This window comes from Desmodus rotundus, chromosome 1, assembly GCF_022682495.2.
Source record: "Desmodus rotundus isolate HL8 chromosome 1, HLdesRot8A.1, whole genome shotgun sequence".
In the NCBI taxonomy this organism is placed as follows: domain Eukaryota; kingdom Metazoa; phylum Chordata; class Mammalia; order Chiroptera; family Phyllostomidae; genus Desmodus; species Desmodus rotundus.
This window is the reverse complement of record NC_071387.1, coordinates 922,849-945,633: the sequence shown is the minus strand read 5'-3', so window position 1 is coordinate 945,633 and position 22,785 is coordinate 922,849. Positions and strand designations below refer to the sequence as shown.

The 22,785-nt window shown below is 65.6% G+C and overlaps 4 protein-coding genes and 1 long non-coding RNA gene across 7 annotated transcripts in view; 3 read left to right on the top strand and 2 right to left on the bottom strand.

Annotated features, from left to right (window-relative positions):
- TPRN (taperin) overlaps positions 1-7,977 on the top strand; it is a 10,391-nt gene extending 2,414 nt beyond the window's left edge. The window contains exons 3-6 of one of the 2 annotated variants that reach the window (XM_053918783.1): positions 82-1,907; positions 6,994-7,225; positions 7,322-7,428; positions 7,526-7,977. In XM_053918783.1, coding sequence (XP_053774758.1) covers positions 82-1,907; positions 6,994-7,225; positions 7,322-7,428; positions 7,526-7,588 — 2,228 coding nt within the window. In that variant the 3' untranslated portion in view covers positions 7,589-7,977. Of the gene's footprint in view, positions 1-65; positions 1,908-6,993; positions 7,226-7,321; positions 7,429-7,525 lie in introns of both variants that reach the window. The other variant, XM_053918787.1, reaches the window with a different exon arrangement.
- Positions 7,978-9,192: 1,215 nt separating this feature from the next.
- On the bottom strand, positions 9,193-10,924 carry SSNA1 (SS nuclear autoantigen 1). Its single transcript, XM_053918829.1, has 3 exons — positions 10,786-10,924; positions 10,128-10,327; positions 9,193-9,700 (listed from the first exon to the last, which is right to left on the bottom strand). Exons 1-3 carry the CDS (start codon positions 10,835-10,837, stop codon positions 9,593-9,595), a joined length of 360 nt encoding a protein of 119 aa, XP_053774804.1. The 5' UTR covers positions 10,838-10,924; the 3' UTR covers positions 9,193-9,592.
- Positions 10,836-19,003, top strand: ANAPC2 (anaphase promoting complex subunit 2). The gene is made up of 13 exons (XM_053918782.2): positions 10,836-11,144; positions 11,422-12,044; positions 13,206-13,338; positions 14,233-14,407; positions 14,797-14,916; positions 15,260-15,377; positions 15,848-16,029; positions 16,202-16,343; positions 16,544-16,619; positions 16,711-16,914; positions 18,015-18,144; positions 18,314-18,549; positions 18,634-19,003. The coding sequence occupies exons 1-13, from the start codon at positions 10,836-10,838 to the stop codon at positions 18,844-18,846; spliced, it is 2,661 nt and encodes an 886-aa protein (XP_053774757.1). The 3' UTR covers positions 18,847-19,003.
- Positions 16,122-19,953, bottom strand: LOC128780252 (uncharacterized). 2 transcript variants are annotated; one of them, XR_008426187.2, is made up of 5 exons: positions 19,854-19,953; positions 19,485-19,681; positions 18,670-18,771; positions 17,258-17,445; positions 16,122-16,256 (listed from the first exon to the last, which is right to left on the bottom strand). It is a non-coding gene; the product is annotated as an uncharacterized lncRNA (long non-coding RNA). The 2 variants fall into 2 exon arrangements; XR_008426186.2 differs by having other exon boundaries at positions 19,776-19,903.
- Positions 19,954-21,089: 1,136 nt separating this feature from the next.
- Positions 21,090-22,178, top strand: TMEM210 (transmembrane protein 210). The gene is made up of 4 exons (XM_053915278.2): positions 21,090-21,216; positions 21,366-21,501; positions 21,731-21,760; positions 21,870-22,178. The coding sequence occupies exons 1-4, from the start codon at positions 21,129-21,131 to the stop codon at positions 22,108-22,110; spliced, it is 495 nt and encodes a 164-aa protein (XP_053771253.1). The 5' UTR covers positions 21,090-21,128; the 3' UTR covers positions 22,111-22,178.
- Positions 22,179-22,785: the final 607 nt, after the last annotated feature.

Sequence of the window (22,785 nt, the reverse complement as noted above, 5' to 3'; positions counted from 1 at the left end):
CTCCCCCAATAGGCAGTGGCCGCGGGGGGGGGGGGTGGGGGTGGCCGTGGCTCAAAGGTCCACAGCGGGCGGTGGCCGCAGTTCCCGGCGCGCGCTGGCTCCGGCGGCCGCTCCGCACCATGGCAGGTCTGGGGCGGCCGGGCCCGGGGCCCCGCACGGCGATGCCTGCCTGGAAGCGGGAGATCCTAGAGCGGAAGCGGGCCAAGCTGGCTGCCCTGAGCGGGGGCGCGGCGCCCGGAGCCCGGACAGACGCAGCGGGGCCAGCGGAGCCGGTGGAGGAGCGACTTGTGCTGGCCGATAGCCTGGGCCCACTGCGCGAGAACCCATTCATGCGGCTCGAGTCGGAGCGGCGGCGCGGGGCTCGGCGCAGCGGGAGCCAGGGCGGGGCAGGAGCTCGGCCGGTGCAGCAGTTGCTGGAGCTGTACAGCCGCGTGCCTGGAGTGCGCACCATCCGCGCCGACAACATTCTCATCATTGAGTCGGTTCCCGGCTTCCCGCCCGCTGCCCCCGGCCCTGATGCCTGCCCGGCCGCCCGCATCTGCGCGGCGGAGGTGGTGGTATATGAGGCGCGGGCGCCACCTGGCCGCGTCAGCCGTCTACTCCAGAAGTTCGACCTGCCGACTGCGCCGCACCGTCGTGGGAGCCCGGAGCGCAGTCGCCCCTTGCTGCCGCTGCAGCCACCCTCTCCTGGCCCAACTGGCCCTCGGGTGGGCGAGCGTGTCGCCTGCTTCGAATCTGAGTGCCGCGGTGCAGGCCCCGGGGCCCGACGCAGCGACTTCCTGCAGAAGACCAGCAGCAACTCCTTCACCGTCCATCCCCGCGGCCTGCACTGCAGTTCGGGCACTCGCTCTCTCCCCAACGGGCCCGCGGCGTTAGAGCCCCGGGCCGGCGCTGCCAACTGCATTGCGGGCTCTGCGTTTGGGCCGAGTGATTGCAAGCCAAAGGTGGAGTCGGGGGAGTCCCCCACCCACCCGCCCCCCAGTCCCGAGACCTCCAGTGCCACCCCAGCTGCGCCCCCAGCCTTGCCCATGGCCAGCCGTGCCAGTGCCACTCCCAGCCAGCGCCGGTGGGTCTCCTCAGCCACCAGCGCCAACGACTCCTTCGAGATCCGGCCGGCCCCCAAGCCAGATATGGACACAATTCCTGCCGGGGACCTGCAGGCCCGGGCCCTGGCCAGCCTCCGCGTGAACTCTCGAAACTCCTTTGTGTTCATCCCCAAGCGCAAGGCCTTTGGAACTCCTCCTATCCAAGGGAGGCAGTCTATGAGGCCACCAGAGAGAGAGGTCTGGGCTTCCCAGGGCTCCCTGAGTGGAGCCCAGCTGGTAGCTGGAACAGATAATGCGCCTGTCAGTGGGAGGAGCCCCTTGGGGGTCCAGGAGGGGGCCTGCCCCAGACCAGCCACTGCCCTAGTGGACAGGGCTGTTAGGTGGCCGAGGCCATCCTCACCACCGCCACCCTCACCCCTTCCGGCTGCCACTGAAGCTGAGCCTTCCCAGGGCTTTGGGGTTCCCAGCTTGGCCAAGATTGGTGGGGAGCCTGGTGGACCAGGGCTGCCTGTCACCTTCATTGATGAGGTGGACTCAGAAGATGAGGTCCCCCAAGAAGCCAAACTGCCCTGCTCAGGGGCTGGTGCGCCTCCCCAGTACCACCCATCAGAGCTCCTGCACCGAGGTGGCAACACCTTCACAGTGGTGCCCAAGAGGAAGCCAGGGATCCTGCCGGCCAACGGGGAGCCTGGGCTACAGGAAGCTGAGGAGGTGGAGGTGGGCAGCCTCTCAGAGCCGCCTGCTGTCCTGGGGGCAGCACTGAAGAAGCGCTACCCCACCGTGCACGAGATTGAGGTGATTGGCGGCTACCTGGCCTTGCAGAAGTCCTGCCTCACCAAGGCTGGCTCCTCAAGAAAGAAGGTCAGTGGTGGGGGCGGGGTCTCCAGCCAGGAGGTGCAGAGGTGGTGGGTCTCTCTTATGGCTTTCCCAGGATGCCTGGCCTGGGTGGGGGACTGTTTCTCTGTGGACCAGGGCAGAGTTGGGGCCGGGGGGCCATGCCAGCTCCAGGAGGGGCTGAGTGGGGGGTTGGAGGAACCCTTGCCCTGAGCCCCAGGGCTTTGTCTGGAATCAGCTGAGCAGGCCTGTCTCACCGAAGGTCCAGCTGGGAGAAAAGTTCAGGCCTGGTGGTTCCATCTGGCCACCAGGTGAGAGAGTGGTAGCCCTGGTATGATCTCCTCGCCTGGCCTATTCAGGTAGCAGGCGCCAGGACAGAAGTGGGGTGGGGCAGGAGACCTGTGATCCAGGTGTGGTTGGATCTCTACCTTGCTGTCAGCCTAGAGGCACAGCACAGGGAGCCATTCAGAGGGGTGTCCTCAGCGCCCCCAGAAGGCATGCCGGCCTGGAGCTCAGCAGGGCCTGGGCTTTGCGAGTGCTTCCTGACCTCCTCGTGTGTACCAGGCTGAGTCTGGGTCTGGGCTGTGGCGCTGGGAGAGATGAGGACGGCTCCCCCCTCGTTGAGGAGGAGGGGCCTAGGGCAGAGGGTGGGTGACCCAGGAGCCTCAGTCCCTGGGGTCCCGCCCTGCTTGGTGGCCTGGAACCCTCTCAGCACAAGGAAGCGTTCCTCAGATTCTTCCTGGTCATTTTATCACCTGTGTCTGGCCCCAGGGCAAATTCCAAGGACGGCTGCCTGTGATGATTAGCAGGCAGTGAACAGATGCACTTCCCTAGAAGTGAGGACACAGAGATGGTGCGGGCGGGCCTCTGCTTTAGCTGCTGGTGTCTAGGGCCCTTTAGGTCACCTCTGTCCCAGCCTCAGTTTCCCTGGGGATGGTGACCTGCCTGCCAGACTTGCCACCTCCTCCCTCTGTTTGCTTCCTTTTGACTTACTACCTTAGCTCGGCCTTGACACCATGCCCCGCCCCCCGCCCCATGTCACTCTCCTTCCGTGGTGAGGGCACCTGCATTCCTGCCAGTTCCCACTGCTGGGCCCAGGCACCCACGCCTGACTCCCCAAGTGCCCCCTGCCTGGCCTGGTCTGGCCTTTCTTTGGGGCCACGGGCCACGACTCTTCCCCAGTGCCAGCCCTTCACCTCCACGGCACGATTCACCCAGTAGCCTTGGCCGCCAGCCCTACGCCATGCCTGCAACCTCCTTGTGTGCCCCCACCCAGCTTTCTGACCATGGAGACCTTAGCTGCACTGGAAGAACTGGAGGGGATGGCAGCTCCCTGCTCTGTGGAGAGGACAGGGAGGTCGTGGAGCCCATGAGGTGGCTGCTGTCTCTAGAGCCGCTGTGCTAACCTTGCTGCCCTTCCAGTGGGAGCCTGGCTTCCTCCTGGGACTGCAGGGCTGCAGCCCGGAGCACCCTGGCCCAGGCTGGGTGCAGAGCCGTGGGGTTGCTTGTGGGTGGTTGGTGTGACAAGGGCGAGGCAGTAGCCTGGGGGTCAGCAGGGCAGGGGGGAAGGTGGCACACCAGGCTTGGAGTGGAGGGGGTTCCACCAGTCTGGCCCAGTCTCCGCGCCAGCCTGAGGGGGTTTTGAGTCCAGATGGATAATGCCTGGCATGGCCAAGTGGCCTGGCGAGGGCTCTACACTACCAGAGCAGCACAACCTGCTGGCGGTGACTTCCTGCCTGGGCACGCACCAGCTGCCCTGCCCAGGGAGTGCCAGATGCACGGCAGGTGGGATGGGGGCGTGGGGCTGCCCAGCCTTCAGAGCAGCCTGCCAGCTTGGGGCTGCCCCTGTTGTCCCTCTGTCTGTGGTCCCTGGGCACTCCTCCCACTGCCCCTCTAGGCTCTGGGCCTCATCCTCACCAGGACCACTTCCGCCAGCCTGTGGTTGGATCCCTGCCCTGCTCCCCCCTCCCTCTGCCAGGGACTCGGTGGCCTGAGGCCAGGAGGGCCTCGGGGCTGACTGCTCACTTTGACCCTGGCGTGGCTAGCTGACCCGGGTCGGTGGAGGGAGGTGTGGGTGCAGTGGGCCCCTGCAGCTGGGCTCCCTGGGCAGCACCTCACGGGAGGGTGTTGTGCCCTAGTGCAGCCTTGGGGGCTACCGCCTTGCCTGGGCCCAGGGGACGACCGCCTGGCAGCACATATCCTCACTTAGTTATCTCTGCAGAATCACAGATGCTCTATCGCCACCTCCCTGGGTGGCCAAGCCAGGCTGGCTGCTGCTGGGTGAAGCAGCCTGGCTCCCTCTCACCCCTGCCTGGCCCCCGAGCTGTCGGTGGGTGGGGCTGCCCCTTGGCTCTCTGCACCCGACTCCCATGGGGCTGGCGCCGTGGGCCTCCCCTTTGTGGTGCCACCTGGCCAGGCTCCTTCCTGTCTGGTGGCTCCTTTCCCTTCTTTTTGCTCTCTTCACCTCTTTGCCTGCTGGTCCACTGCCCAGCTGAGCACGTCAGTGTCCCCAGGGCTCAGTCCTTAACACTTCTGCCCTCACTTCATCCTCGGTGACCACTGCCCCAGCACCCTCATCCACTGGCGTGGCCTTGGCCCTCCGTCTCAGCTGGTCCTCAGACCTGGGGTGCCACCGCCCTCTGGGGCCTGTGCGGCCGCCTGCCTGCCCATGTAGAGCCCTGCACCCCTTGCCAGGGCGAGGGCGGAGGGCTGCCAGGCGCCTGGTGCTGTTGTGGCCGCATCTGCTCTCTGCCCTTCCCGCTCTGCCCCACGCCTCCTTCAGGTGCCCCACTCAGTGGTCTTCCCAAAGCCCCAAGGCCGTGGGGCAGGCCTATACCCTGCTCTGCTCAGCTTCCCCACCTGCCAAGGGTCTGGACTCGGGGTCCCCTCCCTGGCAGTTGTTGGAACTTAGGTGGGGGCAGAATGGGGGGACCGAGCTTGGGCTGGGGGAAGGGCTGAGTGAAGAGGGTAGCCAGCAGGGGTGTGTGGGGAGTGAGGGGCGGGGCGCTCATCCCAGCTGGGGCTGGTTGAGCCCAGTGAGCCCACAGTCCAGGGTTGCTGTGCACAGTGGGCGGGGCAAGGGGAACAAAGGACCTGAGAGAGCCGGGAGGCCGGAAGGCCAGGACCCACCTGTGCTCAGTGCTCAGTGCAGTGGGCAAGGTCCGGGGAGACAGGTGCCTGGGTGTGTGTGCATGCCAGCCCCACACTCCGCTTCTGCCTGCCGGGTGTCTGGAGGGTGCCCCCCAGCTGCACGCGTGATGGGGTGTCCTGGGACTGGAACACAGGGCCCACAGAGAAGGTGGCTGTCAAGGGTCGTGGCGGGGAGGTGGGACATGACCCAAACCTAGGCCCTGCTGGGTGCAGGCAGGGCCTGTGAGCACTGCCCCACCCCCTCCTGGCCAGGCTGTGCCAGGCTCTGTGCCCGAGAGTGCCCAGCCCCCAGTCTCTCCACTAGGAGCTAGTCATGTGGACTAATCCGCCCTGGCCCTGGCAGCCAGCCCTTCCTGTGTCTTCAGAGGTGGGGGATGGGTCCAGAAGGCTTAGGGTCTTGAGGGACAATGCCATGTACCTGCAGGTGACTGGAAGTCCCATTCACTGTGGGGCCTTGGGGCAGGGGGAGGCCCCTGGGCTGGCAGCTCTGTTCTGCCTTGGGTTCCTCCTGGGGGATCTCCAAGCCCCAGAGGGCCAGGCAATGCCATCCCCAAGCTCGCTGGCTGTGGGTAGGCACCTGTAGACTGTGGTGGTCACCCCCCTTGCCAGGCCCCTGCCCTTCCTGGCCCCCACAGCAGGGTCAGAGCAGGGCGAGGGACGGTGTGCCTGCTGGGGATGGGAGCAGACATCTCTGTCCTGGCTTTGCCTGACTTGGGCGGTGTGTTCCTTGTCTGTGTGGGTGGCTATGGCGAAGGGCTCTGGGAGCCTTGACTTGCCCTGCGGGTGTCTGTGCAGGAGCCACACTGAGCTGGAAAGGCCCAGTGCTTGGGTGGCAGGCGGGGCTGCGTGCGCTCCTGTGGCCCAGAGAGGAGAGAGGGTGGGTCGCCTGGAGTGTGTGCCCTTGTTCATGGGTGCTGGTGGGCCCTGCATGTGCTCCTGTGGCCAGGGTCCAGCCCCTCTGTTGCCCGGGGCTGCCAGCCCAGCCCTCCTGTGAGGCCCTCCCTGTCCCACTGTCCCTGGGCCCCACAATCCTCTGCCTGGGGGCCCTGCTCCTGCCTCCGGCTCCTTCCTGGGGTGGAGGGGGAACCTGAGCTGGCTGCTGGTGTCCTGTACCCAGGAGTTTAATATTTCGAGCTCCAGCAGGGCTGCTTCCACCTGCTGCGGGCGGGCTGAGTATTCATTACCGACTGCCGGGCTTGGCGGAATCCTGCGAGCAGGCCAGAGGGCTTGTGGTCGGTGCAGGAAATTCTGGAGCCTGCGGAGTGGGCAGGGTGGACGCGCACCAGACGGCAGCTGGGTGGGAGGAGAGGGCCCCTGACCCCGGCCTTGGTGCCGCCTCAGACCGGCGCTGACTCGGCCTGTGAAACTGGACAGCAGCATGTGGGGCCGCCCTCCTGGTGCTGGCCTATCAGCTGCTGGCTTCGGTGCCCCGGGTCCGTGGGGACGTGGCCTTGGGTATGCCAGGCCCTTGCCTGGCAGTGGTGGTCCGTGTTAAGCTGGACCTGGGTGGGCAGGACCATCTAGCTGCCCAGCAAGCTGCAACATGAACTTGGCTCTGGAGAGAGGCCCCAGCCAACAGCAGGAGCCTCTGTGCTGAGGAGGCGGGGCCCGCTGGGCAGCCTGACCTGGACTCTGCTCCTGCGTGGAGCCAGCAGACGGAGGAGATGTGGCTGGTGCTCTGCTCCCCCGAGCTGAGAAGGCAGCCCTCTGACCCTGGGAGCTACCTCAGTGTCTCCCGGATACCCCGTGCGGTGGCTGGAGGCAGCCAGACCTAGCTCTCCTAGGGGTCTTCAGGGTCCAGGTGGAGGGTCTTCTCAGATGAGAGGCAGCCCCCACCTGTCAGAGCCTCTGTGAGCGGATGCCGTGTTCAACTGCTCTGCTCCGGTCTGACGCTCCACTGCACCACACCTGGTCCAGCGGGAGGCAGCAGCAGCTGCTCTGGCTGATGTGCCTTCTCCCCCAGATGAAGATCTCCTTCAACGACAAGAGCCTGCACACGACGTTCGAATACCCCTCCGAGAGCTCACTAGTGAGGGAGGCAGAGGCGGAAGGAGAGGCAGAGGAGGAAGAGGAGGAGGAGGAAGGAGCCGACGTAAACGGGCCCGTGGAGAAGCCCTTTGCGCTCTTCCTGCCCCGAGCCAAGTTTGTGAGCAGCGTGGCACCTGAGAGCCCTTGCCTGCCTGATGGCAGCTCAGGTGAGTGCCCACCTGTCCAGGCGGACAGCCCAGTGGGCAGCCTGGGCCACATCTGTGTGCATTCACATGTTCACACGTGTGCCCCTGGACCTGCAGGCCTGTCCAGCTACACTCCAAAGCACTCCACAGCCTTCAGCAGCTGGCAGGAGCAGGCGCTGGCACAGGCCCCGGCTGAGGTGGAGCCCTCGCAGAAGGAGGTCATGGTGAGCAGGGGCCGGGAGGGGCCTTTGCACCAGGTGTGGGCGGGGTGGGTCCCTAAGGCCTGGGTGAACCCCTGCTGACAGCCTTCCTACCCTGCAGCTCACCCCCGCCAGTCACGATGACCTCTCAGACTTCCGCAGCGAGCCAGCCCTCTACTTCTGACCCCGGCCCCTCCGGACAGCCAGCTCCACACCCATTCCGCACAGCCCCTTTGTCCCTGCCAGACTCTGCCTCCCCCATGACCCACCCTCCCTTCCTGGGGCCTCAGAACCAGGCTGGTGCTGGAGGCCTGCACCTGGGGCACCCGGGGCCACTCTGTCCCTTGGGGCCTCACTCTCCAGCCATGGTTTAGGGGCAGAGTCCTGCCAGCCACGAGGCCCAGGGTCTGCTTGGTGTGTCCAGGGTGAAGGGCTGGCTCAGCTGCCTGTCCTCTGCAGGACCACAAGCCCCCCAGGCTACCCCCACCCGTGGCTGTGCTCAGCCTGCCTCCCTCGTGGGAAATGAAAGTCTGTTCTTGACTGACAGTGGACTCAATAAACAGTACCAGATGAGGCCGCCTCCTCCCGTGATCCTCTGCCTGCAAGAAGGGTGCTTGGCTCCAGTGAGCGGCTGGCTATGGGGGAGCCCACACGGGCTGTGAGGGGGGCCCAGCTTGGGCCTCTGCTTCGGGGTGGGGGAGCCCAACTTGCAGGACTGTTTCTCACTTCCCACAGCCTGTTGCCCTCCTAGCTACCTCCTTGCCCACGAGAGGGACCTCCCTAGGTGTACCCCCAGTCCCAGGCAGCCCTCTCCGACCCAGCTGCCCAGCGCCTTCACAGTGGTCTTTCGCTACTGTCCAGAAGGAAACCTGTGCCCAGGGGCCTGGACTATGGGGGAGGGGGTGGTATTGCAGCTGTTGAATCTGAAGTGGTTTCCCTGAAGGGCTGAGAGCCTGGAAGGGGCCCAGGAGAGGGGGTGGGCTGAGCCTCAGGCATCTTGTCTCCTGCCTGGCTTGGAGAACTCCCTGACCCACAAGAGCCTCTGAGCTTCCTTGGGGTTGGTGCTAGCAGCTGGCAGGGAAACCCAGTGGATCCTGGGAGGCTACAGATCTGCCCAGAGCTGCCCACTGGGAGCTGCTCCAGGTTAGGCCTGGCTGCCTGCTCAGTTGCATCCCGGAGCAAGGGCCATTTACAAAGCAATACTGACCATGAGGTTGTCCCTCCTGCAGAGTCCAGACTTGGGACAGAGGAAGGTGTTTTTGGTGTTTTTCCCAGGAGGTGTGGGCCCGTTTCTCTAGACTTGGAATCTCAACCTATACACGTTTGCCCATACCACTCCCCCAGGCACACAGCCACAGGGAACCCCCCCCAGGGGGGTGAGAGTGGCCAACAGAGATGGACCCAGAGAGGAAGGCAGGGTCCCAGGCCACCTGCAAATCTGGCAGTGGGTACGCCTGGCGGGTGGCCAGGGAGGGCAGGGAGCGTTGGCGCTGTCACCAAGCAGGATCTGGGATCACGGAGCTGAGGCACAGCCCTTGCTGGATGCCCAGACTGGGGGGACATCTCGTAGGTTAGGCCTTGAGCTGGACACCTGGGGGTGGCAGAGCTCAGGACCAGCAAACAAAGCCCCTCAGCAAAGGATGGGCTGCAGGTGGTGGCATCAGGTAAGGGGGCCAGGAACAGCAAGGGTGGGCAGTTCGAGAGTCACAGTAGGTGCTTGAGGGCCCACCTCACGCCACATCCAGCAGCCCCACCCTCCTGACAGGAAACAGGCAGCAGGGTGGCATGCATCTTTAAAAAGACAACCTTTATTAACTGTCATGGCCACTAGGGCAAGCTCAGGGGTGACGAAGGGCTCCTGTCCCTGCCCAGGTGCCTGGCCTGGGCACCTGCAAGCAGAGGGACACGAGGGCACTCCCACAATGCTGAGAGACTAGAAGCAGCGCCTCCCTGTGGCCCAGAGAGGGGATGGGGGCTTCTGGCCCCCATGCAGAGCAGAGCCAGAGCCCACCCTCCCCATCCCCCATGTGAGCACATGGCTAGGACCCCCTCCCACCTGGTGGGCTGTGCCCAGGGCTTGTCACCCAGGGGCAGTGGAGGTTGGCAGCTGCTGCTCTGCAGACACTTGCTGAGGGGACCAAGTTGTCAGTGGAGGCGGTGGAGACAGGCCCCTCCCCACCGGGGTCCATCAGCTGTCCTTGCCTGCACTGCTCTTCTGCTCTGAGGCCGTGGCCTTGGTCAGGTTCCCTGCTTCCCTCTTCAGGACACTAAGCAGAGTCTGTGAGCTCTCCAGGATCTGGGAACAGAGACATGTGATGGTTGTCCTGCTGGAAGTCCCCACAGCCCAGCCTCAGTTGCTGAGCTAGGGCCAGGCCATGGGGGCCGTGGGGAAGGAGCAGGCCAGAGGGAGCCCCTGAGGGGTCAGGCGGACGGGGTTGGTAATGCCCTTCCCCCTTTGAATCTAGCTTAAAGCCCCTTCTTTGCACCGTGGAAAGGCAGGCTAGCTCTGGCCCCTGCTGCTCACAGTCTGGAACAAGCCACATGGCACCGAGTGCGGTGCACAGAACCACCTGGATCACGCCAGGCACCACGGGCACCCCGCACCATCGCTACGGTGGGCCTGACCGAGCCACAGTCCTGTCACTTCTGACTGTGAGTGCCCCAGGCCAGATGCCCAGGGGACTTGCCCGGACCCAGGCCGCTGGAGCTGCCCTGAGCCCCACCTTGAGGTAGGCGGCCTCAGTCTCTGCGATGGTCCGATCGAACTCGTTCCGGGAGGCGATCTTGCGGGCCAGGTTCTCGTTGACGCGGGCCAGCTTCTCAGTGAGCTGCCGCACCTCGTTCTGCAGCCGCTGCTTCTCGTCTTCTTCCTGCTGGATCTGCTGGCACAGCTCCTCCCGCTTCTGGCACAGCTCTTCAATGCCTGGGGGCGAGGGGCAGGGCCGTGGGCAAGGGCAGAGGGAGCGCGCCACCCCACCGGCTCTGCAGCCCACCGCTTCTTGGGGCACCACGGTGGTGGAGGACTCAGGCGCCGACTCGGCCCCCTGCCCCAGGGCCAGGCCGGTGTCCTACCTCCCAGGGGTCTCAGAGTTAAAGAAGGCACAGCACAGACCACCCCGCGCGGGGCCTGGAGACAGAACGTGTTCAGGCCGTTCGGATTTTTGTCTTATTTTTTGCTCATTCCACGAACATGCAGCCCCTGGTGCGGGCCGCACCACGGCTGTGCGCTGGGAAGGTCCGAACGGCCTCCCCGCGGTCCGGACAGAGCCACCCCCGCGGAGACGGGACAACTCCGCCGGGCGCTGCGGGCCAGCTTCTGCCTGGGCGGCCGGCCCCGCGCCCACCCCGCCTGCCCTGCAGGCGCGCCGCGCGGCCGCTCACACTTGACCAGCTCGTTGTTGTAGTTCTGCAGCGCCGCGCCCTGCTGGGTCATGGTCGCCTCCCGGGGTCCCCGCCACTCCAACCGCCGTTACCGCATCGCCGCCCGCGCGCGCCCACCTCCGCCCGACACCGCGCCTACCAAAGCGTCACCCTCGTGCGCCTCTGCTCGCGTCATCGCTACGCGCGCGCCTAGCCCTACGTCATCGCTGCGCGCGGCGCCGGACAGCTCTGGGAGCGGGTGGGCGCCGAGGGCGATGGCGGCGGCGGCGGCGGCCGGCCCCCTCGGGCCGACCCAGGAGCTGTTGGTGGCCTGGAACACCGTGAGCACCGGGCTGGTGCCGCCGGCCGCGCTGGGACTGGTGAGGCCTGGGGCGAGGGTGGCGTGCGCGCGGCGTTCCCGGGACCCTGCGCGCTGCCTCAGGGAGTGCATCCTCGGGTGTCTCTGGCTGCGTGTGACCCCAGCCTCTGTCCTGCTTCTTTCCTTCTCGGTCCCGCTTCGTTCGGCGCCCCGGAAGCCCTTGCCGCGGAGGAGGGGGGCGGCGGCGTTTCCGCAGCCTCCGCTCTGTCGCTTCCCCACCTGTCCCCACCCGTCCCCGCTTTCCCACCTCCACTGCTCCCACGGTCTTCTGCCTCCAGGCGTCCTCCCGGACCAGTGGAGCTGTTCCACCCAAGGAGGAGGAGCTGCGGGCGGCCGTGGAGGTGCTGAGGGCCCACGGAGCGCACTCGGTCCTGGAAGAGTGGTTCTTGGAAGTGCTGCAGAACGACCTCCGGGCCCACGTCTCGCTCGAGTTCTGGAGTGCCATCTCCCAGCGCGAGACCTGTGCGGACGAGCCGCAGTGCCTCCTGCTGCTCCTGGACGCTTTCGGGCTGCTGGAGAGCCGCCTGGACCCCTACCTGCGCAGCCTGGAGCTCCTGGAGAAGTGGACTCGCTTGGGCTTGCTGACGGGCACCAGCGCTCAGGGGCTGCGGGACAAGGTCCACACCACGTTGCGGGGAGTCCTGTTCTTTTCCACTCCTAGAACCTTTCAGGAAATGGTCCAGCGCCTCTACGGGCGCTTCTTGAGAGTCTACATGCAGAGTAAGAGGAAAGGAGAAGGGGGCACAGACCCGGAACTGGAGGGGGACTTGGACAGCCGATATGCCCGCCGCCGGTACTACCGACTTCTGCAGAGTCCCCTGTGCGCGGGTTGTGGCAGTGACAAGCAGCAGTGCTGGTGCCGTCAGGCGCTGGAGCAGTTCCACCAGCTCAGCCAGGTCCTGTGAGTACCCAGCCCACGAAGCCATGCGGGTTCCTCCCAACTCCTGCTCGCCCCCCTGGGTCCGGCTGGCCTCTGCAGGGACCTGGTGCACTGGCTGGGCCTCTGCCACCTGCCCCGACGGCTGTGGACATGGTGGAGGGCAGTTGCCAGGACCCTTGTGCTGTGAACCTGACACACCACTTGTGTGTATCCTTGTCGCTCACACTAGCCCTGGGCTTCGTACTTTGCGCTAAGATCCTACATGATTCCTTTTTTTATAAAAAAAAAAAATGAGTTTGTTTACTTTTTAGAGAAAGGGGAAGGGGGAGAGAAAGAGGGAGAGAAACATCAATGTGTTGTCTCTCACGCACCCCCCACTGGGGACCTCGCCCACAACCCAGGCATGTGCCCTGACTGGGAATCGAACCAGCAATCCTTTGGGTCACAGGCCAGCACTCAGTCAACTGAGCCATACCAACCAGGGCCCAAGTTTCTTGCAGAGCTCAGCTGAGCCTTTGCAGGCCCTGGGGGAGGAATGACAGCCATCCTACCCTGTAGCTGCAGAAGATGGGCTGACTGCCCTACTCTGTAGCACCCACCGGTGGTGGTGGTGGGGAGTGCCGAGGGCTAGGCAGGCAGATGCCTCTCCCTCCATTTGAAGATGGGAGAAGTTTGTTCTTCTTGGAGCCAGGTCCTGGCGTACAGGCCGTCCACCCTCTATGGCCACTTAGGACAAGTTTGTCCTGTTGAATGAAGTGGCAGCAGTGTGGGCTGTTAAGCAGAGAGTCCGTTAGCAGGGCCTAGGGGGCGGCCCCACTGCTGGCAGGGGTCAGGAAGCCCTGAGGGCTTCTGCTGGGTCCCTTCCAGATGGCGGTCACACGGAAGCGCTCTTCCTCATCTCCTCGTGGGTCCTTGTGCCATTGCAGCTGCTGTTTCAGAGTCATTTCTGGGGGATGAGGCTCTGACCTCTGATAGCCCCACACACTGCATACACGGGGGCGCCCGGATCCCCGCCCAGGCAGAGAGGCCAGCCAGGGAGGATACAGCCCTGGCAGGACCCTGCCTTCCCAGCGTTCCGGACACTGTGCGCCTGCGTGGGGGGCTGTGAGGAGGCGGGCACTCGCGCCAGGTCGGGTGAGCCCACCTGGGCTCCGCTGGCTGATGGGCAGGGCTCTTCTCTAGGCACCGGCTCAGTCTGCTGGAGCGGGTCAGCGCCGAGGCCGTGACTGTCACCCTGCACCAGGTGACCCGGGAGAGGATGGAGGACCGCTGCCGCGGCGAGTATGAGCGCTCCTTCCTGCGGGAGTTCCACAAGGTGAGGCGGCCCCCTCGGGCTCTGCCCCTGGAGACCCGGGAGTGAGTGTCTGGCAAGCCGGACTCGCTGGCTTTAGAAGCGGCCAGGATGCGGGGGCTCTGTAGAACACACTAGTGGTGGAGGCTGGCCCTCAGGGGTCCTCCCTGGTGACAGCGAGGAACGGCCTGTGCTGTGCACAGCAAGGTCCGTGCAGGACCCAGTCGGAAGCCATTCTTGAGGGTGGATGGGCTGCAGCGAGGGGCCGGGGCACCCACGCAGTTGGGGCGCAGTCTGGACTCTCCTCTGGGCTCCTCAGAGTCGCAGAGGAGCTGGGACCCACCGAGGAGGGCTGTCCAGCCTGCTGCCACTTCCCAGCTGTCCTCCCCACCTTGTCCTGGTGTCTGCCTCCGGAGGGTGCAGATCAGCTGCAATGGGGACATTCAGAGCAGGCGCCCCACGTGGGGTCTGGAGCAGATGTGGGGCTGGAGACCTGGTCAGGGTTGCCGCGTTGCCCTGGGTTGCAGAGTGTCCAAAGGCCCTCTCAGCATCGCACAGTCGGGGGATGTTACGTTCTGGGACGGGAGGCGGGATCTGCTTGTGTGCGGAGGGGTCTCTCACCGTCCTCCACGCAGCAGCATGTGGGACTCGTGTGTGCTCCTCAGCGTGCCTGTGTCCGTCTCAGGTGGCAGTGAGCCTGTGCCCTGTGCATGTCAGGGCTGCTCTTGCAACGCAGGACGGGGGGGCTGCATGGATGGAGGGCCTTGGGACCCATCCCCCTGCTGATGTTGATGTGCTTCCGGTCTCCACGGCAGGTGGCCTTGGGGACTGACTACCCAGGGCCCAGCGGTGTCTGCACCTCTGTCCCGGGTCACGCTGGGCCTGGCCCCCCTTCCCACACCTGTGCTCTCCCGACAGTGGATCGAGAGGGTGGTCGGCTGGCTGGGCAAGGTGTTCCTGCAGGATGGCCCCGCCAGGCCGGCGTCCCCTGAGGCCGGGCCCACGCTGCGCCGGTGGCGCTGCCACGTGCAGAGGTTCTTCTACCGCATCTACGCTGGCCTGCGCATCGAGGAGCTCTTCAGCATCGTCCGAGGTCAGCCCCACCGCCCTCCCTGGGCCCCAGCCCTGTGGTGCCCCCGGGTGGTCAGGGCCATGTGGTCTGGAGTAGAGCTGGCGCCCCCCCAGGATGGGCTCCCCCAGCCCCACGTCTGAATCAGGGCCGGTACAGGGTGTGTGGGGTGGTGCTTCTGGTGTCCGCCCCTGCCCATCGGCCTCCTCCCGGCCCTGGCCCTTCGGGACTCCGCCCGCCTGGCCTGTGGGGCGGGTGTGGTCAAACGTGGGCACTTGAAGGCACAAGGGCGATGGGGGTGCCCGAGGGTGGTCCTCACCTCGGGTGTGGGCGGGGCTGCTCACCTTCCCGGCCTGCCGCCCTCCCCTTCCGTCTGGGGAGAGCAGTGCATGAGGACTGGCCTCCCCCTGCAGACTTCCCGGACTCCCGGCCTGCCGTTGAGGACCTCAAGTACTGCCTGGAGCGGACCGACCAGAGGCAGCAGCTGCTTGTGTCCCTCAAGGCCGCCCTGGAGACGCGGCTGCTCCACCCAGGTGCGGCCGCCACCTCTACCCCAGAGCCCAGACCCAGGAGCCCCGGCCCTGCGGCAGGGCCTGGGGCTGTGACGACTTACAAGCAGTGTGAAGGATCTTTTTGGGGTTGGCCTGGGGATGGGGTGCTACACCGGCCCCTGACACACGCTGCGTGGCTGGGGGGAGGTCAGATCTGGGGGAGTTCTGGAGAGACCTCCTGTGAGTGGAGGTGGGAGGGGCTGCTCCCTGCGTGAGGGCGTGAGGTCACGGTGGCCGTGGAAGACCGCCTGGCCAGCCTGGGCTGCCTCCACGTCCTGTGTCGTCCCGGGTGCCGCCGTCACCTCCACCCCCTCTCCTGCTGCAGGCGTGAACACGTGCGACATCATCACGCTCTACATCTCCGCCATCAAGGCGCTGCGTGTGCTGGACCCCTCCATGGTCATCCTGGAGGTGGCTTGCGAACCTGTCCGCCGCTACCTGCGGTGAGTGCTCTGGACGCGCCTCCCGGCTCCACTTGTGCGGCCAGGCTGCTTTCCTGCTGCCCTGTACCTCCGAGTCACCACACCGCGGCCCCTGCCTGTCCCAGCACAGAGAGGTGGCCTGGCTGACCAGGCCCCAGGCTGACAGGACAACGGGGCCCACAGCAGGGGCAGCCTTGGTTCGAGAAGGTGCCGCTGGAAGGCCCTCAGGGGTAGCAGGGCCGGCCAGGCCAGGGCTGGGGGCACCTGCCGCCTCCAGGCCAGGAACAGCCTGGCCCAGCCTGTCTGGTCATCTCAGAGCCTGCAGTTCCCGGGCAGGGGCGGTATATTTCATTTTATTTCATTTTTTGATCAAAAGCCATATGGACTTGTCTTTGACACAGGGCGGAGGGGCCAGCCGTGGGGGTGGGGTGTCGAGTGCTCAGGTGAGCGGGCACTGAGCTGCCCTGAGGGCTGTGTGCTTACGCTGGCAGGACCCGGGAGGACACGGTGCGGCAGATCGTGGCTGGGCTGACAGGGGACTCGGACGGGACAGGGGACCTGGCTGTCGAGCTGTCCAAGACGGACCCCGCGAGCCTGGAGACCGGCCAGGACAGTGAGGACGACTCTGGCGAGCCTGAGGACTGGGTCCCCGACCCTGTGGACGCAGACCCAGGTCCGCGCCCCGCAGCCTGCCGGCTCTGTGCTGTGGGGGGGTCCGGCCGATGGCACTGTGCTCTGCAGGTCACTGTCACATGTGCCCTGAGGCCTGAGGGGGGCGGCACCTGGCGGGGGGCCCTGCCTCTGGCCCTGTGAGGTGCCAATGGCGCCCTTCCCCCGCTGCACAGGGAAGTCCAGCTCCAAGCGGCGCTCCTCTGACATCATCAGCCTGCTGGTCAGCATCTACGGCAGCAAGGACCTGTTCATCAACGAGTACCGCTCGCTGCTGGCCGACCGCCTGCTGCACCAGTTCAGCTTCAGCCCTGAGCGGTGAGGCGCCGGGCGCTGCAGCCTCTGCGCTGGCGCAGGCTGCCCTGTGTTGGCCTCAGTGCGTGCTGCTGCTGACTTGGGCCCCTCAGCCCGGGCAGGCTCTGCCCTGTGCCCCCTGCTGCCCGGGGAGGCCTCGGGGTGGCCCTGTGCTGGGCGGCTGTGGGCAAGTGCGGCCGCGGCCCTGAGACGCGTCCTCCTAGGGAGATTCGCAACGTGGAGCTACTGAAGCTGCGGTTCGGCGAGGCCCCCATGCACTTCTGCGAAGTCATGCTGAAGGTGGGCGCCAGGCCCCGCCCATGGCCTGCCCTCCCCCAGCCCTGCCCCACCCTCCGTGAGACCCTCCTCCCCTTCTGCATGGTTCCCCCAGGACATGGCTGACTCCCGCCGCATCAACGCCAACATCCGTGAGGAGGACGAGAAGCGGCCCGCGGAGGAGCAGCCGCCCTTTGGGGTCTATGCCGTCATCCTGTCCAGCGAGTTCTGGCCCCCCTTCAAGGAGGAGAAGCTGGAGGTCCCCGAGGACATCAGGGAGGCCCTGGAGGCCTACTGCAGGAAGTACGAGAAACTGAAGGTAGGGCCCCGCCCCCACGCGTAGGGGCCGCACCAGGCAGGGGCCTTTCCCTGCTGTCTCCACCACGTGCTCAGTCCTCACAGTCCTCTCCCGGCGCCTTCCTGTCTGCGGTGCTTCCTGCTGCGGAGCCTGCACCCATGTCCCTGCATCACCCGAGCCTTGGCAGCAGCCTGTGCTGCCTTTACTGTCTGTGTTTCTGGAACCTTTCCCTTCAAGGTGATCCAGGCTTTTATGGGCAGGCTGCTCAAAACCCCCAGCCTCTGCCCGTCACCCAACTCCACGGCCAGGCCCGCTATTTAGGCATGTGCTAAAGCAGCACCCCCTTCCCAGGACCGAAACCCACCTCCTGCGGGGCCACTGCGAAGCAGCACAGACCAGGTGGTTTCTCGGCCTGGCAGGTGTGGCCCACTTGGTTGGAGCATCGTCCAGTAGCTGATGGGCTGTGGGCTGATTTCTGGTCAGGCACAGGCATGAGGCAGCTGAGTGATGCTCCTCGCTCACGTCCGGGTTCCTCGTTCCCTTCCTCTCTCTCTAAAAGCAAGGAAAAGTGTCTTTGGGTGAGGGTAACAAAGCCAAACAACTAAAACACCCAAGCTTTCTTGTCAGCCCTGGAGGCCAGAGTCTGAGGTCAGGGGCCACAGGGTTCCCCCCACACCCCGCCACCGGCGGCTGTGGGAGGGGCCCTGCCAGCCTCGCCCACTCCTGGCTGTGGGGCCAGCCCTTTGGTCCCTCTCTGCCTCCATCCTCATGCGGCCTTCTCCTGTGTCTCTGTCCAATGTGCTCTTCCCCTTATGAGGATTTGGGTCAAGTTCTGTGAGGGCCGGTCTGCTCCAGGAGGACCTCAGCTAATGACACCTGCCCCGGCCCACGTCCCAGTCAGCCTACCTGCCGACCTAGGGGCGGCGACGGAGGAGGTGGTTCACCCTCCCATAGCCTAGCTGGCTGGGTGCTCGCTGTCCGGTTGCAGTGTCTGGGGGGTGGGACCTGGAGCCCACCTGCCCTCTCCCTGCTGCCACCTGCCTCCTTGGGGCTGGGGCGTGGGGTGGACCCTCCTTTCCCCTGGCCAGCTGGCTGCCCAGGCTCACCCCGGTCCTCCACAGGCCATGCGCACCCTCAGCTGGAAGCACACGCTGGGCTTGGTGACCATGGACGTGGAGCTGGCAGACCGCACCCTGTCTGTGGCCGTGACCCCTGTGCAGGCCGTGGTCCTGTTGTACTTCCAGGACCAAGGTGAGCCCGCCGCAACCCCCAGGCCCGGCCTGTGCCGCTTGGTGCGGGAGGGCCAGGCAGGACTTGGGCAGCCCCTTCCCATCCCCGCGGGGCCTGGCAGGGCTGATGGGGCAGAGGGAGGGACAGCCTGGCCCAGCCCACCTAGAGTCCCCGGCCACTGCCCACGCAGCCACCTGGACCCTGGAGGCACTGAGCAAGGCGGTGAAGATGCCCGTGGCGCTGCTGCGGAGGCGGGTGTCGGTGTGGCTGCAGCAGGGCGTGCTGCGGGAGGAGCCTGCCGGCACCTTCTCCGTGGTGGAGGAGGAGCGGCCCCAGGACCGCGACAACATGGTGCTCATCGACAGCGACGACGAGAGCGACTCGGGCATGGCCTCCCAGGCGGACCAGAAGGAGGAGGAGCTGCTGGTGTGCGGGGTGTGGCTGGACTGGGGCTGCGGGCCGTGCTGGAGGGCGGCCCCCTGATAGCTGAAACGGCCCCTGTTCCCCCAGCTCTTCTGGACGTACATCCAGGCCATGCTGACCAACCTGGAGAGCCTGTCGCTGGAGCGCATCTACAGCATGCTCCGCATGTTCGTGGTCACCGGCCCCGCGCTGGCCGAGATCGACTTGCAGGAGCTGCAGTCCTTCCTGCAGAAGAAGGTGCGCGACCAGCAGCTGGTCTACGCGGCCGGCGTCTACCGCCTGCCCAAGAGCTGCAGCTGACGCCCGCCAGGCTCTGCCCCCGCCGTCCTGCCTGTGTCCTGCGCGATGGATGGCACAGCCCCCGTGCCCCTGCCTGGCACCCTCCGTGTCTCCCCGCTACCACATCCCAGCCCAGTCCCCAGAGTGCAGAGTAAAGTGGTTTGTTCCTCATTCTTTCCTTCTTTGGTGGCTTTGTAGGGCCTCGCGGACTCGTGACCTGGGTCTCGCTCCAGGCCGCCCCTCCACTGCAGCCTGCCAGGGCCCACCTCCTGGGGCAGTGTGGCCCACACAGGTGGCCAGGGCCACACACCTGTGTTTGCACTCTAAACCTCAGGGAGTCCTGGCGCATGGGCTGGAGCCCCGAGCCGGGCCTCCAGCTGCAGCCTCACTCCAGTGACCCTGGGAAGGATCCCTTAGGTCACCTCCCTCTGCCTGACCTGAGTGTCCAGCCCCCAAGTTCTGGGCCAAGAGCCCCAGGACCTCTGCTGGGACACACGAGTTCCATCAGGCCCCCGGAGGTGCAGGTGGCCAAGTATCGCTGCCAGGGACCTGCCCTCACTCGAGGGGGACTGGACATTGGTCCGCCTGTCCCACACTGGAGCCAAGCTGCCACACGCTCAGAGACCACTGTGAAGGGTATTCTCAGGAAAACCACTTACCTCTGCACCCCAGCATGTGGTCAGGGACATGGGGCTCAGCGCCAGACAACGGGCCATGGGAGCCCAGCCTCTCCCAGCGCAGCAGCTCGCCTGCCTGTGCCCAAGGCCCTGCCCCAGGCCAGTCGGGGAGGGTGTGGACTCCCCCGGGCCCAGGTCTTACTCATCAGGCAGGAATTGCTCTAGCCTGGCGGCTGTCCCTGCAGGACAAACACGTGTGTCCGCTGTCCAGGCATTTCAGCCCCAGGGGCCTGCTTGCTGTCCCCAGGCACCCTGCATGTCCCCGCAGACTACCTCCACCTCTGCACGTGGCTGCTGGCTCCACATGGGCCCCTGAGTGGCATTCCCAAGTCTAGGACATCCCTTCCCTACCCCCAAGAACGCTGCCAAGCACAGGGCTGGAAGGAGGAAAGGGCAGGGCTTTGGCTCACAGTTCTAGCGGTGGGAGGGGACCAACATGCTGGCAGCCCCCTTCCTTGGCCCCACCTGCCCGTCCGCTCAGAGTCAGGTGCTTGTGGTCACAGCATCCGCTTGGCACTGGCCGGGTGTGCCTCATCCTTACCAGGATGCAAACCTGTCAGACCGGCCTGGCAGGGGGGCCCGGGCACACCTGCTCTGCGCACCTTTGGACTCAGAGTGTGGTGTCACCCAGTGCGTCTTGGGTCACTAAACAGGCATAGAGCTGCCACTGGGTCCCTGAGGGCCCCGCCCAGAGGGGGCACCTGTGTCAGGAGTCTGGGAGGTCCCAAGTGACCAGGGGCCAGCTGGGCCCCAGCTGTGCACTGCCCCCAGCTCTGTAAGTCAGCTGTGGGGCAGGGCACTTCCTCTTGCTGCCTGGGTGGCTGGTGGAGGTGCCAGTGCAGGAGGGCCAGGCCGCTGAGGTTAACCCTGGCCACGCCAGCCTGCCAGCGAGTCCCTTGGGCAGTGCTGTCTGTTCTGCCGGAAGATGCAGAGACCTGGCCCTCAGCGGGGGCAGGCAGGCAGGCCCCCCAGGTGGCAGTGGGCTTTAAGACAGCCTCAAATGCTGCCTGTAGCCATCTGTGAGCCCCTGCCCCCTGGAAGAGGATGATCCGGGTGGCCGGGGACCCTGAGGACCCTGCAGGCCTGGGCATCACTGGGCTGTGGGCCTGGCCGTCCTCCAAAGAGCTGGTGCCCGGGCAACAGGCACAGATCCATCCCTGACCCCCGTCAGCCCTGGCTTGTCCCAGCCTTGGGGGCAGGGTGGTGACAGCCACCTCCCAAGCCTCACCTGAGCTGTTGCAGTCCTTACTATGAGGGAGACAGGCCTGGTGCTGCCCACTGTGGACTTCCCTGGGTTTGGGGGGCACTGTCTCTGTTACCACAGGGGCCCAAGGGCAGGACCTGCCCACCCCGTTTCCTATGAAGCTCCAGCCTCCCAAGGAGGGCAGCCCCACTGTTACCCCTGCTTTGGATATGGCCAGGACACTGAGGATTGGTTCCCAATCCACCCTACCTGGTCCTCCCCATGGCCGCCCCCACAAGACTCCTCGAATCCCGGTGCCCAAGGGCAAGTAAAGCTCAGGCAGAGGCCCTGCCCCCACTGCCCCACCTCACAGCTCTACTGTGAGGTCAGCGCCTTCCGATGAGTTCTGTCCAGAGGTGTGTGCGGTGGGGCTGGGGCTGGACATGGCCCCCGGTCCCCAGCCTGGCTCCTGCCCCGTTGGCAGCCCCCTGGGCCTGATCCGTCTGTCCCTTTTGCTCACCCCTGCTGCAGGTGCCTCTACTGTCCCTGCCCCCACCAGGGCCCCCCTCGTCCCGGTGGGCCAGACGCATCTGTGTTCTGGTGACCACCAGGGTTGGCAGGTGGCTCTGGGGGTCCTCCACTAGCAGCTGGTGACAGACACTTGGGTCCTGTCTCTGCAGCTGGAACCTATTGCGACTGCAGCCTTGGCCTCAGCCGCGAGGCCCTCATCGCCCTGCTCGTGGTGCTGGTGGGCATCAGTGCCAGCTGCTTCTTTGCACTCGTCATCGTGGTTATTGGTGTCCTTCGAAGCAAGGGGTGCGCGAGCCCCAGAGCTGGGGAGATGTGAACGCAGCCTGCCCTGGGGTCTCAGTATTGCCAGGAGAGGGGCCTCTGCCCCCCACCCCCAGGAGGGATGTCACCAGGGGCTTGGGCGTGGCCTTCCCAGACTATGGGCTGGGGAGAGGTGTGGGGGGTGGGGGCACTTCTGGGCTCCCAGAGCCCAGCCTGGTTGTTCTAGGAGTCACACCTGCCTTTGTCCCCACAGCGAAACGTGCCCCGAAACCATGGACAGCAGGTGAGTGACCTGGGGATGGGCCCCAAGGGTGAGCTTTCCCCCTGCCCCCTGTCCCTGGGAGGCCCGTTCATAGCTCTGTCAGGAGCACTGACCGGGCCCTGTCCTGCAGTATGGTGGAGCACTTCGGGGTCCAGGAAGACCACATGGACCTGCAAACGGTGCACATGGAGTCCCACCTTGTGGACCCCCTGCAAACGGTGCAGGTGGAGTCCCACCTCATGGAACCCGAGCTGGAGGTCGCCATGATGCCGCCTGTGGAGGTCGCCCTGATGCCGCCCCTAGAGGGTCACAGCCTCATGGCCATCCCCATGGACCCCTCCCTGACTCTGGAGAACCCCCCCCCAACCTGAGTGGGGCTGCGGGCAGCTGGTGGAGGGGAATTAAACAGTATTTAGTGGTTCTGTGAGGTCCTCTTGGAGCCCCTGGGCAGCTGGGTCTTGGGGAGGGAGCAGATTCTGTGTGCACCTCTGCTGTCTCCTCTTCGATGTGGGGGGAGGGGTGTACCGTGTAACACCAGGCTACCACTGTCTCCCTTCCAGGGCGTGGGCGGGGCCACTTCCTAGCTTTCCACTTCTTCCTGCAGGAGCTCCAGCCCAGCTCCTCCCAGAGTCTTCCTGCTGCTTTGTCCCATGAAGCTGGCAGGGATCCTGGGCCCTTGCCCACCCACCCGCAGAAAACCCCAGCACAGGACAGGACTCCAGGGGGAGTAGCATTTGATAAGACTCTCTGGTGCCCCTGCCCCACCCACACTGCCTCCTTGAGGTTCCAGGAGAGTCCTCAGGAGGTGAGCTGGGGCAGTCCTGATTGTCTCCCCTGCCACGGGTGTGCGGGCCCCCTCCACCGCCCAGTCTGTCCCCTGGGCTCAGGCCCCCATCACGTGCTGGTGCTCCGCCAATCACGCACCTTGGGGGTAGGACCCTACCTACGCAGGTGGGGGGGGGCCGGCCACTGTACATATGCGGGACAGTCACTTCATGGAGCCCGCGACAAGCAGAAACTGGGGTGAGGGGCAGGGTCCATTCGGG

Bases quoted from the DNA above. Each gene is read 5' to 3' on its own strand.
- ANAPC2 (XM_053918782.2), top strand. From the start codon at position 10,836: ATGGTCGCCTCCCGGGGTCCCCGCCACTCCAACCGCCGTTACCGCATC. The intron at 15,378-15,847 runs GTGAGTGCTCTG...TTACGCTGGCAG, and splicing joins CCTGTCCGCCGCTACCTGCG to GACCCGGGAGGACACGGTGC. The intron at 18,145-18,313 runs GTGAGCCCGCCG...CTGCCCACGCAG, and splicing joins GTTGTACTTCCAGGACCAAG to CCACCTGGACCCTGGAGGCA.
- SSNA1 (XM_053918829.1), bottom strand. From the start codon at position 10,837: ATGACCCAGCAGGGCGCGGCGCTGCAGAACTACAACAACGAGCTGGTC. The intron at 10,328-10,785 runs GTGAGCGGCCGC...CCTCGCCCCCAG, and splicing joins CAACAACGAGCTGGTCAAGT to GCATTGAAGAGCTGTGCCAG. The intron at 9,701-10,127 runs GTGGGGCTCAGG...CTCTGTTCCCAG, and splicing joins CTGAGGCCGCCTACCTCAAG to ATCCTGGAGAGCTCACAGAC.
- TMEM210 (XM_053915278.2), top strand. From the start codon at position 21,129: ATGGCCCCCGGTCCCCAGCCTGGCTCCTGCCCCGTTGGCAGCCCCCTG. The intron at 21,217-21,365 runs GTGCCTCTACTG...CTGTCTCTGCAG, and splicing joins TTTGCTCACCCCTGCTGCAG to CTGGAACCTATTGCGACTGC. The intron at 21,761-21,869 runs GTGAGTGACCTG...CCTGTCCTGCAG, and splicing joins CCCGAAACCATGGACAGCAG to TATGGTGGAGCACTTCGGGG.